This window comes from Lissotriton helveticus, chromosome 12, assembly GCF_964261635.1.
Source record: "Lissotriton helveticus chromosome 12, aLisHel1.1, whole genome shotgun sequence".
NCBI lineage: Eukaryota > Metazoa > Chordata > Amphibia > Caudata > Salamandridae > Lissotriton > Lissotriton helveticus.
This window is the reverse complement of record NC_136073.1, coordinates 756,454,343-756,468,454: the sequence shown is the minus strand read 5'-3', so window position 1 is coordinate 756,468,454 and position 14,112 is coordinate 756,454,343. Positions and strand designations below refer to the sequence as shown.

The window sequence follows — 14,112 nt, the reverse complement described above, 5'->3', positions numbered from 1 at the left end:
CCTACCCTTGTAAAGTGCCTCAGAGATGTCTGCTCCTTCAGTTGCTTTGTAAGGATAGTGTTGTCTTCTTGATATGTTTCTTCTGTTGGATCCAGACACTAATGTCATTTTCGTGCAGTCTGGTGCTCACAGCTCCCCTTGGCCTTGCCCCTTACCTTTTTGGACCAACGCATGTAAGGGGTCATACCTTAGATCAGGTTTTCTCCACGTCCCCCATTGAGGTCGTGTCACTTCTGCCGGTGCTTTGGTCTGACCATAGCCTGGCGAAATTTCATGTACTAGGTACCAATAAGCCATCTAGTACCGCTCCTGGACAGCTGGGGCGAGCCCCCAGGGCCTTTCATCGGGTGACTCCAGCAATGCTGGTCCAGGCATCTCGCGATCATCCCTGCCCTTTCTCGGGAGACCTGGAGAGGGATTTAGAGGCCCTGCAGGTGTGGCTCACGGACAGGCTGAACGATCTGGCCCCCGTGATGGCCCCCCGATTAACATCGAAACGGGTTTCTGCCCCCTGGTTCACTGAAGCACTGTCGGCTTCTCGTAGGCAGTGCAAGGTGGCGGGAAGGGCCTGGCGCTCTCAGTATGACCCAGCGGCCAGGCTCGCCTATAGGACTGCGGTCAAGGCCTACCATCGTGACATTCTCCTGGAGAAAAAGGGTTACTTTGCGAGAAGGATAGAGGCGGCCTCTAATTCCTGCAAGGAGATCTTTACAATTGTCAGGGAATTCACAGCCGCACGAATTAATTCAACTCAGGCCGCTCCATCGGACTCTTGGGTCTCGGCTCTCGCTGATTTTTTCACCACCAAGATCAAACTGATTCAGGACTCTTTTCCTCTGAGGGTACTTGAAGTTCCTCGGAGCCTTGAAGACGGGTCTGGTTCGCGGCCTTTCTCGGGCTCAGTTTTGGCGGCTTTTCCACCTATTTCGATTCCTTCGTCGCTGGCACTTATGGCTAATCTTAAGTCTGGGTCGCCTCTTGACCCATGTCCGGCCAAATTCCTTGCGAAAATGGCCGATGCTATAAACCCGCTGGCGAACCCGCTCTTGAATCTTTCCTTGAGTCGGGGGGTGGTCCCGCAGGCTTGGAAACAGGCGATGGTCATTCCCCTTCTCAAGAAGCCTGGTCTTGACCCGGAGGCCTTGGCCAATTATAGGCCAATCTCTCTCCTCCCGGCGCTGGCGAAGATCCTGGAGAAGCATGTTCATATTGTGCTCTCCAATTTCCTGGAATTTCACAATCTCCTGCACCCCACCCAATCTGGCTTCCGCCCCAATTTAAGCACCGAGACGGCGCTTCTGGAGGTGTCCGAGGCCATTAAAGAGGTGCGGGATTCGGGAGGCAAAGCCATGCTCGTCATGCTGGACTTGTCTGCGGCCTTTGATACCGTGCCCCATGAGGGTCTCCTCATCAGACTCCATGAGATCGGTCTGAGGGGGACGGTGCTTAGCTGGTTTGATCATTTCTGGCTGGCCGCCGACAAACGGTCTGGGCCCCACCCAGCTCTGCCGTGATGCCACCTTTGGGGGTCAGAGTTCCGCAGGGTTCTGTGTTGAGCCCGACGCTTTTCAACATCTTTATGACCCCTCTTGCGGCACTGGCGGAGTCTTATGGGGCCCAGATCGTATCCTATGCTGACGATACTCAGCTCCTCTTTACGTGCAGGAAAGGAGAAGAGTTTGATGGAGAGAGTATCCGTGAGTGCCTTGGGGCTGTTTTCAAATGGTTCCAGCTGAACAGCCTCAAATGCAACTCCGATAAATCTGAGGTACTCTTCTTCGGCTGCCCTCACGATCCAGACTGGCAGGAATGGTGGCCGGTCAACATGTTCCCTCCAGCACACTCGTCCCAGCTAGCTAAGAATCTGGGAATTAAAATGAATAATGGCCTGGCGTTAAGATCTCAGGTTCTTGGTCTCACGGGAACTTGTTTTGGCCTGCTTAGGATGCTGCGTAAGTTTCTTCCTTTGTTATCAGTAGATCATAGGAAGTTGACGGTGCAGGCCCTAATTGGCTCAAGATTGGACTATTCCAACGTCCTGTATCTTGGCCTGCCGGACTACCTTCTGCAACGGCTCCAGGTGGTCCAGAACTCGGCCGCGCGGGCCATTTTTGGCCTATATAGACGTGCCAGAGTTTCGGGACTCCTGCAGTCGCTCCATTGGCTGCCTGTCCGGAAACGGATAATGTTCAAGGCCTTGACCTTAGCCCATAAGGCTCTCCATGCTTTGGGGGCAAAATATCTCCAGAAGAGGCTTGCCTTTTACCATCCCGACCCGATCCTTGAGGTCTGAATCTCTGTTCCTTGCGGTGGTCCCTCGAGTAAAAAGGGCCCGCATCGGGGGCCGCTCTTTTGGGCTGTTGGCACCACAGATGTGGAACACGCTGCCTTTGGCACTTCGCAGCACCTCTAACGTGTTGATTTTTAGGAAGGGCCTTAAAACCTGGCTTTTTGCCCAGTAGTCTGTTCCTGTTCCCTGTTTCACCTTGCTCCAATGTGTTGTGTTACTCTGTGATTGGTTTCAATAAAAGCGCCGGGACACTCTATGGAGTAGCCGTGCGCTATAAAAGACAAAAATAACATAACATAACAAGAGTCACCCCTGAAACTTTGCTGCTTTTTTCTTGGCTATTCAGGGCCGATATTTTGCTTGTTAAATAGCTGTCATGGTTGAATTTTGGGTCTGAGCATCTTTACAGCATCTTGCACTCAGCCACATAGTCAGGTCTCCCTATTTTAAAGTACCACATTGGAAGCTTCTTTACAAGCTTGATCCACTGTTAAATCAAGTCAGGCAACATAGTGCACCACATTCACCCATCACTGAATTTGATCAAATGACTACTGAATGCCTCTAGTTCGGCCATTTTAGCATTTCTTAAGGGTACATGAACATCAAGTAGGTAGCGAAATAGCCATCTTCAAGAACATCATGTGTCTGTAAACTGCTGAATGCAACAGTCACAAAAATCTCGTCGAGAGAAGGGACCCCAGGTACAACAGTTCCTTCAAGTCAAAGAGCTTCTGCATCCTTTTCTTGGGAAGCAGATAGGTCTGATGATTTACCAGAAAGAATAGTGCATTTCCCACACCTTCTGCATCTGGTTAAATGTGGTCTACCACATAATTGGCTCCTTCCTCCCTTTCTTCAATCCGGCGCTGATACTTCCCAACCTGCAACCTCTTTCTCAACCTTAATCTCTACTCCAGATACAATCCTCCATAGGTGGCATCAAATCTTTAGTCCTGTTTCTTGGTACACCTGTACTTGAATGTCTTCCTTCGGAAGTATGCTCTCTGCCTCTCTATTTGTTAGTTTATTTCTCTCAAGGAACAACTCTTGGTACAAGAAATGTAGTAGGTTAACCGCACCCGTTCTATGTTTCTACAAAAATTTAACATAATAAATATATATAAGAAAAATATTTGCCTATATTGTCATGAATATGTAGCGGTTGAATGAACGACAAGTTCCTCTACCCCGCTTACCTTTACAACATTCTCTGCAATGGCCGTGTCTTAACCACGAATTGCTTTACCACGTATTCATTTACCACAAATGTTTGTGGTAAAGGTATGCATGGTAAACGGCTATCCATGGCTAAGGTTTCCACCACCTCCCTCTCCCCCTGAGCCCTAAATACACCCCCCAACATCCTAAAAACTACTTTGAACCCCTCCCATCCCCTAAATACTACCCTAAACCCCTCCAACCCTCTAAAAACTTCCCCAAACCCCTCCCACCCCCTAAAAACTACCCCAAACCCCCACCCCCTAAAATCTACCCCAAAGTTCTCCACCCCCTAAAAACTACCCGAACCCCCACACCTCCTGAAATCCCTCTTACCTGTCCTGTTCGCTTTCCAACGCTCCTATCTCCCTGCCCATCCTGAACACTAGACCGACTTTGTCTTAACTGAGCAAGTCGTTGTTTGGCTTGCGGGCTTCTGGAACTCGTAGCTCTGGCCTCGTTGTTCCAGATGTTTCCCATATGTAGAACATCCAACGTCTGTCAGTCTACATGCTCCCACCACATAATGCCAGCTGCTCATTTACGATATAACAGCTGCGTTTCTACCAAAATAAATGATACGAATATTTCTGTGGATGGACCTCCATCCGCTATTAGCACTTGGAAAATGATGCCTCAGTGTTTTTCCTTATTTACTCAGTTAAAAATCTTATCTGTTAAGACGCTATCTTTACAATCCTTTCAACATTTAAAACTGTATATAAGTCCATGTATATATAAGTCCATCCATCAGCATCTCTCTTGAAACATGTTTTTCTTGGAGCCTTTTTGTCCAGGAGTGCCAATATCCTAGCCCTATGTTTGCGTGACTCTCACCCAGTGATTTCTCATGGTGAGGCATAATGCAAAACTCATTCTTCCTTCCAAAGGTCATTTCAGAGGTATACAATAAAAAGACAGATGCGTAGAAGTCAAAACAGCTAATTGTGGCTCAACCACACTGATGTTACCTATGTAATGCAGTCTTACTACACAGAGACTTTCCTGCATCACATCTTCTATCAAAAGAGTAACAGAACTCTTACAGGTAAGCCTAGGACTTACACTACTGGTAAAACCAGCCACTCCTGCTGTGTTGATCAGAGTGTCTGCAACATTGAAATTTACAGAGCAACCTCTAGGAGCCACATTCACACCTTCGCTAAGCATTGCTGCTTAGACTGATTGAATGCATGAAATCTTTGTGCGATCAATGAAAAACATACACAATATTGACGCCCTTGGTTTGAATTTCCCTAGATTTCATCGTAGGCTGGATGTAATATGCTGCTTAAGTAAAGACAGTGCTGGCATACTGTCTGGCATGTTGACACCATGCTGGCATGGTGTCATGTTTGGGCCCAGCCTTCAGTTGGACGCTTTTGTCAACAAAACCACTGCGACATGCATGCTATTGCTCCGTACATTACGGAAAATTCTTCCGCTACTACCCCCTCAGCAAGGATTGAAGTAGTGCGCAGTATCATCCTCAGTAGGTTAGACTACTGTAACGCACTGCTTCTAGGGGCCCCTAATATCTTGGTCTTGAAGCTGCAGCGGGTTCAGAATATGGCAGCTAAGCTGGCCCTTTCCCGTCCACGTTCTGCTTCCTCTTCCCTTTCACTTTCGGATCTTCACTGGTTGCCTGTTCAGCAACGGATCTGTTTTTAGGCTTCCTGCCTGGTCTTCAGAGCTCTGCACGGTTTGGGTCCAGTGATGTTGCAAGATCTCTTTTCCTGGTACTCAGCCGCTAGAACCCCGAGGTCCTCTTCGGCATTCTTAGTGACAGTTCCTAGGATAACAAGCATTTGCAATGCAATAGGTCTCGCATTAGGAAAGTTTGAGCTATTGGTATTGTAAATGGCAAAGTTTTTATTTATGTTTCTTTTTTTTTAAATAGCTAAATTAATAGCTTCGTCATTTACAATGCCAATAGTTATAACTTTCGCAAATGTGATACCTATAGCATTTGTAATGCAATATGTTTTGTATTTACAAACCGCGAGAGGACAAAAAAAAGCTCCGGACCACCGCCTCCTCCCAGGCCTTCAAAAGGGACCTCAAAGTTCTCCTCCTCCAGAGACACCTCCAAAAGTAATTCACGTCCTCTTGCTATTGTGAGGAAGACTTCCCACTACTGATAATTTCTACTTTCCATGACCATGGAAGTGCCTTCCCAGTGTATGCCTGTGATTGGAGGGTCTGCCTTTTTGCAGTATTTTCCATGTACTGGTGTTCGGTGCCCTTTTGTAACATGCACACACCACTCTGCCCTTGCAACACACGGCTGCTACCTCTCACATGTCTTTACCTTTGATACTTGCACAAGTGCCACCTTGCCCATGTAACGATTGTTCCTGAGCCTGAGTGTCTAGCACTTATTGCAGGACTATACCTCTAATCATACTCTGTTTTCTCTTATAACTGCACACTTGTCACTTTCATTTCCTCTTGTGCACTTTTGACTACCTCATGTATTTTAGTTGCTCACAAGTTTTACTCAATTATTTTGTTTGCTCACGATTGTCACTATTACCTTTACTACCTCATGTATTTTTGGTTGCTCATAGTTTTTACTACCTCATGTATTTTGTTTGCTCACAATTGTCACTATTACCTTATGTAAGTAACGTATGTTTTTGCAACCTGTTCTTTTGTAATGTTTCTCATTATGTTTCATTTCTGTTCCTGTTGTGAAGCCTCCGACGCCTTCGGGTAAAGTCCGCGCTATATAAAAATGCATAAATACATGAATAAATAAATACCGCCTTCGGTTAAAGTCCGCGCTATATAAAAATGCATAAATACATGAATAAATGAATACCGCCTTCGGGTAAAGTCCGCGCTATATAAAAATGCATAAATAACTAAATAAATAAATACCGCAAATCAAACATCCTCGTCACTCTGCCGGCCTGCGACCAGGAAGTCAGGCAGGCCGGCGCGACAACCGGAAACAGGAAGTAGGAGGGCGGGAGCCTACTCCGCCTCCCACGGAAGAGCCGCGATTGGAGCCGTGTTTGGAGCACCGGAGCAGGCAGGAGCCTACCCTGCGCCCCGGTGCCGAAGGAGGGAAGAAGAGTCCTGCTGCCGGGCCCTGCAGCTGAGGAGAGCCGCCGCACGAAGGAAGCCGGTGAGTGGGTTGCTGAGCGGGGGGGAGAGCATGTGTGTGCGCGCGCGTGCGGGGGGGCGGGCTGTGTATGTGTGTGTGCGTGCGTGTGCGTGTGTATGTGTCTTTGAGTGCGTGTGTGTGACTGTGGGGGAGGGGGTGTGTGTGTGTGAGCGAGTGTCTGTCTGCGCGCGCATGTGTACGGCGCGGGACGCGACGTGCGCGTTCGCGCACACGAATCCAGCAAGAAAAGCTCGTGCACCCTCTGGTCCGTCCTTCCCCCCCAGACTGATCGCTATTGGTCTCCAGCTGGACAAATGCATCCTTGCGGATGCATTGCCAGCGAGACCCAAAAAGGGTGAGGATGGGCGTCCGCTCTTTCAGCTTTACGGCCGCCAAACTTTGGAATGAGGCCTCTAATGGTCCTCGGCAGACTCTTTACAAGCACTACGTAATCTGGTGTGTGTGGTTAATAAAGTTTGTGACACAGTACATTCAGTTAATGATTGAATGTTGAAGAATAAAGACGTGTAAACCAGAGCTCCTTGTATGTTGTCGTCTGTTACATTCTCCTTGGCTGAGGAGGGTGCTACAACTTGCAAAACGATAGGGGATAGGTGTCTCCAAGGATACAAGAAAACTCTCCCTGAGAGTTTGCCGTGGTCCAGCAAACTGCTTGTGGGTGCAACATATTCCTCAATAAGCGAACTCCAGGCATGGTCTTCAAGAAAGGAGACCAAGTTTTAGTCCAGCAAAAGCAAACACGCAAGACTGGCACTCTGTTTGATGCTGAACCACTAAGAGTTTGGCAAGCACAAAACAAATGGTAACTGCCCAACAACCTGAGTAGAATCCATAACCAGAGACTCAACACACTTTAAATCTTTGCCTCGATGTTCATCAGCTCCAGACTTCATGAGTGAGGCAAGTCCACTCTAAAGTGCCCAAGTCAAGCATCCGACTCTGTCCCAGGGATGCCAGATGAAGGCACCCCTTCTCTATCTCATACAATTAGATCTGGAAGACGGAGCAAGCACCTTCACAACTGATCCCGGAGTTATAATGTGTATATATTTTGTTTGTACTTTTTATTTAACAAAGGGGGAAATGTATCCTGTGTTTGAGGCCACTAGTGGTCCTCGGCAGACTCCTTACAAGTATTACGTAATCTGGTGGGTGTGGTTAATAAAGTTTGTGACGCAGTACTTTAGTTAACGGTAGCATGCTGAAGAATAACGACGTGCGAACCCGAGCTCTGTGTGTGGCAAGGTCTGTTGCATGCTCCTGGGCTTTGGAGGACGCTACACACACACCAACTCCTTCCTGTTTAGACCAAATTCTAGCCTACAATGATTTTGATCTGAGCTGTAAGGAAAGCTGAAGATTTTCATACATCAAAGCACGGTAAATCATAAAGACATGGGTACGCCCTAGATGGAAACGATTCTACACCATAAGTCAGTTATGGTAACAGTTGTGTTTGTATACCTTTAATATGGGGGTCCTCTGTGGGACTTTACATATGTTCTGCTTAAAACCAAGATAAATGATGCTCCTTTTCGTTTTCACTTTGGCCAGAGAAGTCCCTGTATCAGTTAATCAGACATCCAAATAGTTGTAAGAAGAGGTATAAGAGAGAGTTAAACGTCCCATATACCAATTCTCCATTAATCTGCAACTTTTTCCAAAGATCATTACATTCGTTTTAGTCACAGTTGCCTTGAACATAATAAGGTTTTATACAGATCCCGAGCTGGAAAAGATTGCTAGAACAATGCAGGTTCTCACCAAAATCAGTGCCACCAGCATGTTGTTGTATTATGTGGCTTTAAGCCATATTCGGGGGGGGGGATGGGGGGTGGCACCACTCAGATAGTTTCAAGGGCTTTACCTAGATCTGCTGTATATAAACTGAAAAGTAAGGGTTCCAACACACACACACACCACTGCTTAAGCCTTCTTGTTGTTGAATTCATTCGGAGATGTGTTTACCGTTTCCCAAATTTATTGTTACCCAGATATCCCTATATAAAGATTCTGTGGCCTAAATTGTTGATTGATGATACCCTGTGCCCTGTCCAAACTAGAATGTGGTCTACCCCACCAAATGCTGTGGGATAGTCAAAACAATCCTATAAGCTTGCCTTTTAAATGTGTTTCGACTGATGAACCTGGAATGATAAAGTGAGAACTTTGTCATTTGTAGAACAGTGGAGTCTAAATCTCGTTGCAAGAAGGGGACAATATGATTATCTGATACTCATACCTCCAGCTCTTGTGATAATACCCTTGCATAGGGTTCGGCATCCACATCCACCAAAGCGATTAGATCGTAATTTGAGGGTTTAGAGCAATCTAACTTTCTATACAGCTTAAGTTTATTATTTCTCACTGATCTCCCCCCCCCCCTTCCTTGCTTTCTTGGTCATTCGCCTCTGGATTTGGCAGAAGAGCGTCCTGTTTTGTCTTAAGTTAAGTAAGTAGATGTAAATAAATGAAATTGTGCCTATAGATCGACATATTTTAGAGAGCGTCAAAGGATTCTTCATATGGATGAAAGATATTTGAATACTAATGTATATTTTTACGTAACTTTTGAAGGCTTGGAGCTTTTTATGCAATTAAATCAATAATGAAGTTATATTAAGGGAAGGACACGAGTTTAATGTAAGACTGACCACACATTTATTACACGGTCTTTTATAACTATCACATCTGAAATCTAACGTTCATTTTTGTTGTCTTTTGTTTTCCAGGCTGGGATGTGGAAACGGGCAACCCAGACGGCATCCAGCCGGATTTTCTGATTTCTCTCACAGCTCCCAAAAAATCTGCAGTCCACTTCACTGGGCGTTATCACTTCCTAGGGGGCAGATTTGTTCCTTTGGCTCTCCAGAAGAAGTACAATCTGGCCTTACCACCCTACCCGGGAACGGACTGCATCACACAGTTACCATGACTACTGTGCAATGCAGAGGAGAAAATGCTAGCTCTTGAGTTAAATTGCTCATGTGACATTTTAAAAGACAGCTGACTGAAAGCGAAATACTGAGAACAGACATTTAAGAAAAGAGCAGGGCTAGATTAGGCGACATTGTGGCGAAATTGGATTTAATAAATATACAAAATGCAAAATGCTCTTAAGTGTATGACATGTAAATTGATCAAACTTAGTTATGCAGTATTTTAGAACCACAAGCTTTGCTGTTTAGCTAACCATGTTTGCCACTGGTGACCCGTCTTAATCTAGTCATTCAGTACTTTAGTAAATACACTTATAGATGTTAATTGTTTAAAAGTACTGCCCTTCCGTCTCTGTGGTAAAGTGCTCATCTGGGTTCACACAACAGCAAATCATTTTTTTCAAAGTCTGAATCTAGTGACTTGCAGTGAGTGAATGAATGAATCAGTGGGGTACGTTGCTATTGCGACACTGAAGCGAAAAAAAAAACGTTATGGTGCTATTGACAGAGGAGCCTTTTTTAGGGCTGTTCGAGGGATAGCAATGGAGGACAATTGTACACATGGAAAAGTTCTGCAATTACAAAGGTACTGCTGCATTAGATAGCGTTACAAGGATAGTCACATGTGCAAGAGGAGCCCGCACAAGAGTTGATTTCATATTTTCATATCAATCACATTTTACCGTACAGAATGATTCCCCATAAAACATTATGGGCCTCATTACGTTGAGACTCGGAAATACTCCGACCAGAGGTCAGAGGCTTTCCGAGTCCCACCATGGGTTTCACTTTCGACTGCCGCATTACGATGCAGGCGGTCGAAAGTGAAACCTTCTGGTTATTCTGGCTGGATTCCGACGGGCTCAAGGAGCGCTTCCGCCGTCGGCATTACGATGCCGGTTTCCGACAGTCTTTCCATGTCGGGCTTTTCAATATGGAAAGCCTGTCAGAAAGCGACTTGGGGGCCCCTAGCAGGGCCCCCTTCTCTCTGCGGCCTCCAGTTGGAGGCTGAGGGGGCATCTATGGTGCCTCCCCTGTTGGTCCCTGCACCCTGTGGCAGCCACCTTCAGGTGCCTGCCACGCGGTGCAGGGATGTACAGTTTCTCCCATTTATAGGAGCTTGTGCTACGCCGGTTTACTGTCACAGCACAAGCTCCCATAGAGAAATGGGAGTATGCGACCGCTGCCCGACATCGTAATAGAAGGGACTCCCAGAACTCCTATGTTGCTGCTGTTTGGAGGGGCAGGAGAGCAAGCCACACCAGAGCTATATAGCGCGTGACGCCAAGGGCTGCTGGAAGGGACTTCCAGAACCCCTATGTTGGAGGGGCGGGAGAGCAAGCCATCGTGACCACGCCAGCGCTACATAATGCATTTCACCACCCTGCTGTGCAGGACGCGTGTGAGCCGCGCCCAGGCCTGTCCGGCGCCAGGAAGAGGCAGGGCAGGGCCACCCCCCTGACGTCTGCAAGGACATAAGGTACCAACCTTACTTCCTTTTCACTGCATAGGTCGGACTGGGTAGAGGAAGCTCCATCTAGAAGTGACCTCTGGTTTCTGGCTGTTGTGGCGGTGTACTTTAACATGAGGAAAATGCAGTTGCTGGAAAAAACCATGAAGGCCTCCACATCTAAGAAAAGGACAAGTTTGACAACTAGCAGTAACACCTTAGCAGAGCTAGCCACTATGTTAGAGGAAGTGGAAGCCATTCTGAAATCCAAACCCCGCCTAAATGTTCACCTGCTCTGCATCCTGTTCCATGGCGCTAAGGGGTCTGGGAAACCTCTCGCAGAAGTATTCATGAAAAATGTAGGAAGAATGGTTAACACCCCTCGGCCACAGTCTTGCAAATCCCAGGAGCAAGTCATGGCTGTATTGTGACTGACTCACTGAACATTACTCTTGCGCCTGAGGTCCCTTTGCCTCACCCCTCTGATACTTCTAGCAATCCCTATAGCAACCGATACCCCCGCTAGCTAACATGGAGCCTGGTGTTGATGGTGTGTCGGACTCTGTGTTCTACAGCAAATCAAGCTAGTTCTCTGTCAGGCCTGATTCAAGTCCTGATAAAGTCAGTTGTTGAGCTTAAGGTTGAGGTAAAGGATCTGAGAGCCCGGATTAATTCTCTAATGAAGCCACATCAAGGTACAACTCCTCCACCCCAATACCTGCCACTGGGAAATTTACAACCATCAGGCATACCACACCAGGCCCCTCACCCTGTTAAAACGTCCACTTGGCCTTATCCTGGGTTGCCCACTTGCATATTCCAGGACCCCAACTTATTCAGGAACTTTAAGAGGCGGGGGCAAAGGATGGAACGTCCGGACAAGGTGGATAGATTTCATGACAATTTCCTTTCAGTTCCCCGACATTTTGTGAACTCAGATCCAGTATGCATAGGGACCGGTTTCTTGCTCAACGGCCCGTGTATTGGGTCAGGGATAGTGAAGCTGTCACCAGCTTGCACCTATGGTCCTCCAAATGATAGCCTAATACCCCCTTGCCCATGTGATCGGACGTCTGGGAGTGGCGGTACTATCTATGCACAATGTCCCTAGGTTGCCAGATGGGGTGAGAGAAGACCCAAATTCTTTGACAAATAAAGTGATTCACTGGATATGCAATGTACGGAAATGTCAGTCACAACATTGTTGGGGTGAACCGCAGATCTTTACTGGGAGGGTATTTAAGATCACTTCGAAATTATCCTGGCCTCCCCCAAATTAGCAGACAACCGCATTGCTTTGGAGGTGCGCTTTTCTAACCCCATGCCAACCAAGATTTGTCTAAAGCTTAGTGCACTCAGGGTTATGGATGCAGCTGACCCGTGCTCATGCCAACAAAGGGGACCAATCCAATTGAGATTTGACTATCAACACCTCCAGTAGCCCCATCTTCAATTTCCCTTACTGCTAAGCTGCAATCTGAAGTTTGGAATGCACTCTCCTGGAACATCGCCGGCCTTAAATCTAAATTGGCCGACCCAGACTGGGGCGTTTTCATGGACTCATTTGATTTGTGTTTGTTGCAAGGAACCTGATGTACAGAGCCCATACATAGATCTGGGTTCACACCTTTCTATTGTCCAGTTATTTCCCCATCGTAGAGGCTGGTGGGTTAATCTCTTGGTTAAAGAATTTTCGAACCTGCACAATGAAAAGGCTCAAGTTAAACTCCCTTGACATCCTGGGGCCGTCCCTTGCTAGAGGTGGGTCCCCTCGTATCTTTAATGTCTACAATAAGACTGCTGGGGAGAATAGGCCGTCTAGTAGACTTTACATCCCCGAGGAAGCTATTGAAGGTTTACCCTCTAATTATTTGATAGATATTACTGGCAACTTTAACGTAACTTGTGAACCCGTGGTCACTATATTTAACAAAAGAGGAAGATGTAGCTGGGGGCCTCCCACAACTAGATTGGATCCTCAAAATTAAATACACAGCGGTCACTGATCAGATGATGAGCTTACCCCTTAATTTAGGTGTAAGAGCATGCAACAACAAGTCTATATCTGACCGTAGAGGTGCTAATACCTACAAACAAGCCGTATTGATTATATATTTCTACCTTTACAACTGTGACCCTCGCTTGAACACATGGTGGGGGTTGTCTGTCACGACGGTAACCACAATGCTCTCCCGCTGGCCTTGAACAGACCTGATTCAAGAACATTTGTACGGTACTGCCAAGCTGCTAGGAGAACTGACCCTCTCAAATAATAAACGGCCCTAAAATGGGCCTCCGTCTGTAGACATGAAGATACTAGCCCAGATTTACAAGCAGGTCGCCGACAGTCTGGAGGTGATGAATCCCGGAGTGTCTCTAGATCTAGACCCTGTGAACCGCACTTAACTCTCCTGCAGAGTTATTTAATAGACTAAAGGTATTTTTGACCACGGGCGGTAGTAAGGCCAGCAAATCACACCTACATTTCCTATGGTATAAAAACCATTGTAGATTGGCCAGGGCAATGGAACTGAAATCCCCTGGGCCAGAAAGAACTATAAAGATACAATGATTTGGGCTAAAATTTCTTGGGAATACGGGATGTGGGAGGACGTGGTAGATGTAGTCATTGCAGGAGACAATAAATTGTTCTGGGGCATAGTAGCTTGTCGCAGCGGCCACGCTGTCTCATATATTGATTATCATTTGCAACCAGAGATATGGGTGGAACATTTCAAGTGGGTGTACGCAGCTAAGACGATTCCCACCCCCAGAGCTATAACAGCAGGGCCTTACTCGTAAGGGAAGACACTCTGTTGGCCTTCTCACTAAAAGATATTTTAGAGACCATTAAGGCGATTACACCCCAAGAAGCATCTGGCCCAACTTTATCCCTGGGGATTTTCCTATCGGAACCCTGCATTTGGGCCTCTTACTTCTACCTGCTTTTTCATTCTAATCTGGAAGGTGGCCTGATACCCAGATCTTGGCAGACCGCCGAGATTGTGTCGATATTTAAAAAGGGCAGTAAAGAAGTCAACGGAAACCGTAGACAAATCAGGCTAATTGACGCTTCCCA

General features: G+C 46.8%; 1 protein-coding gene across 2 annotated transcripts in view; it reads left to right on the top strand.

Moving 5' to 3' along the window:
* Positions 1 to 9,757, top strand: part of NAXE (NAD(P)HX epimerase) — a 119,538-nt gene extending 109,781 nt beyond the window's left edge. For both annotated transcript variants that reach the window (XM_078668398.1, XM_078668397.1), the window contains one exon: positions 9,377 to 9,757. In XM_078668398.1, the coding sequence (XP_078524524.1) occupies positions 9,377 to 9,579 (203 nt within the window). In that variant the 3' untranslated portion in view covers positions 9,580 to 9,757. The remainder of the gene's footprint in view (positions 1 to 9,376) is intronic.
* Positions 9,758 to 14,112: the final 4,355 nt, after the last annotated feature.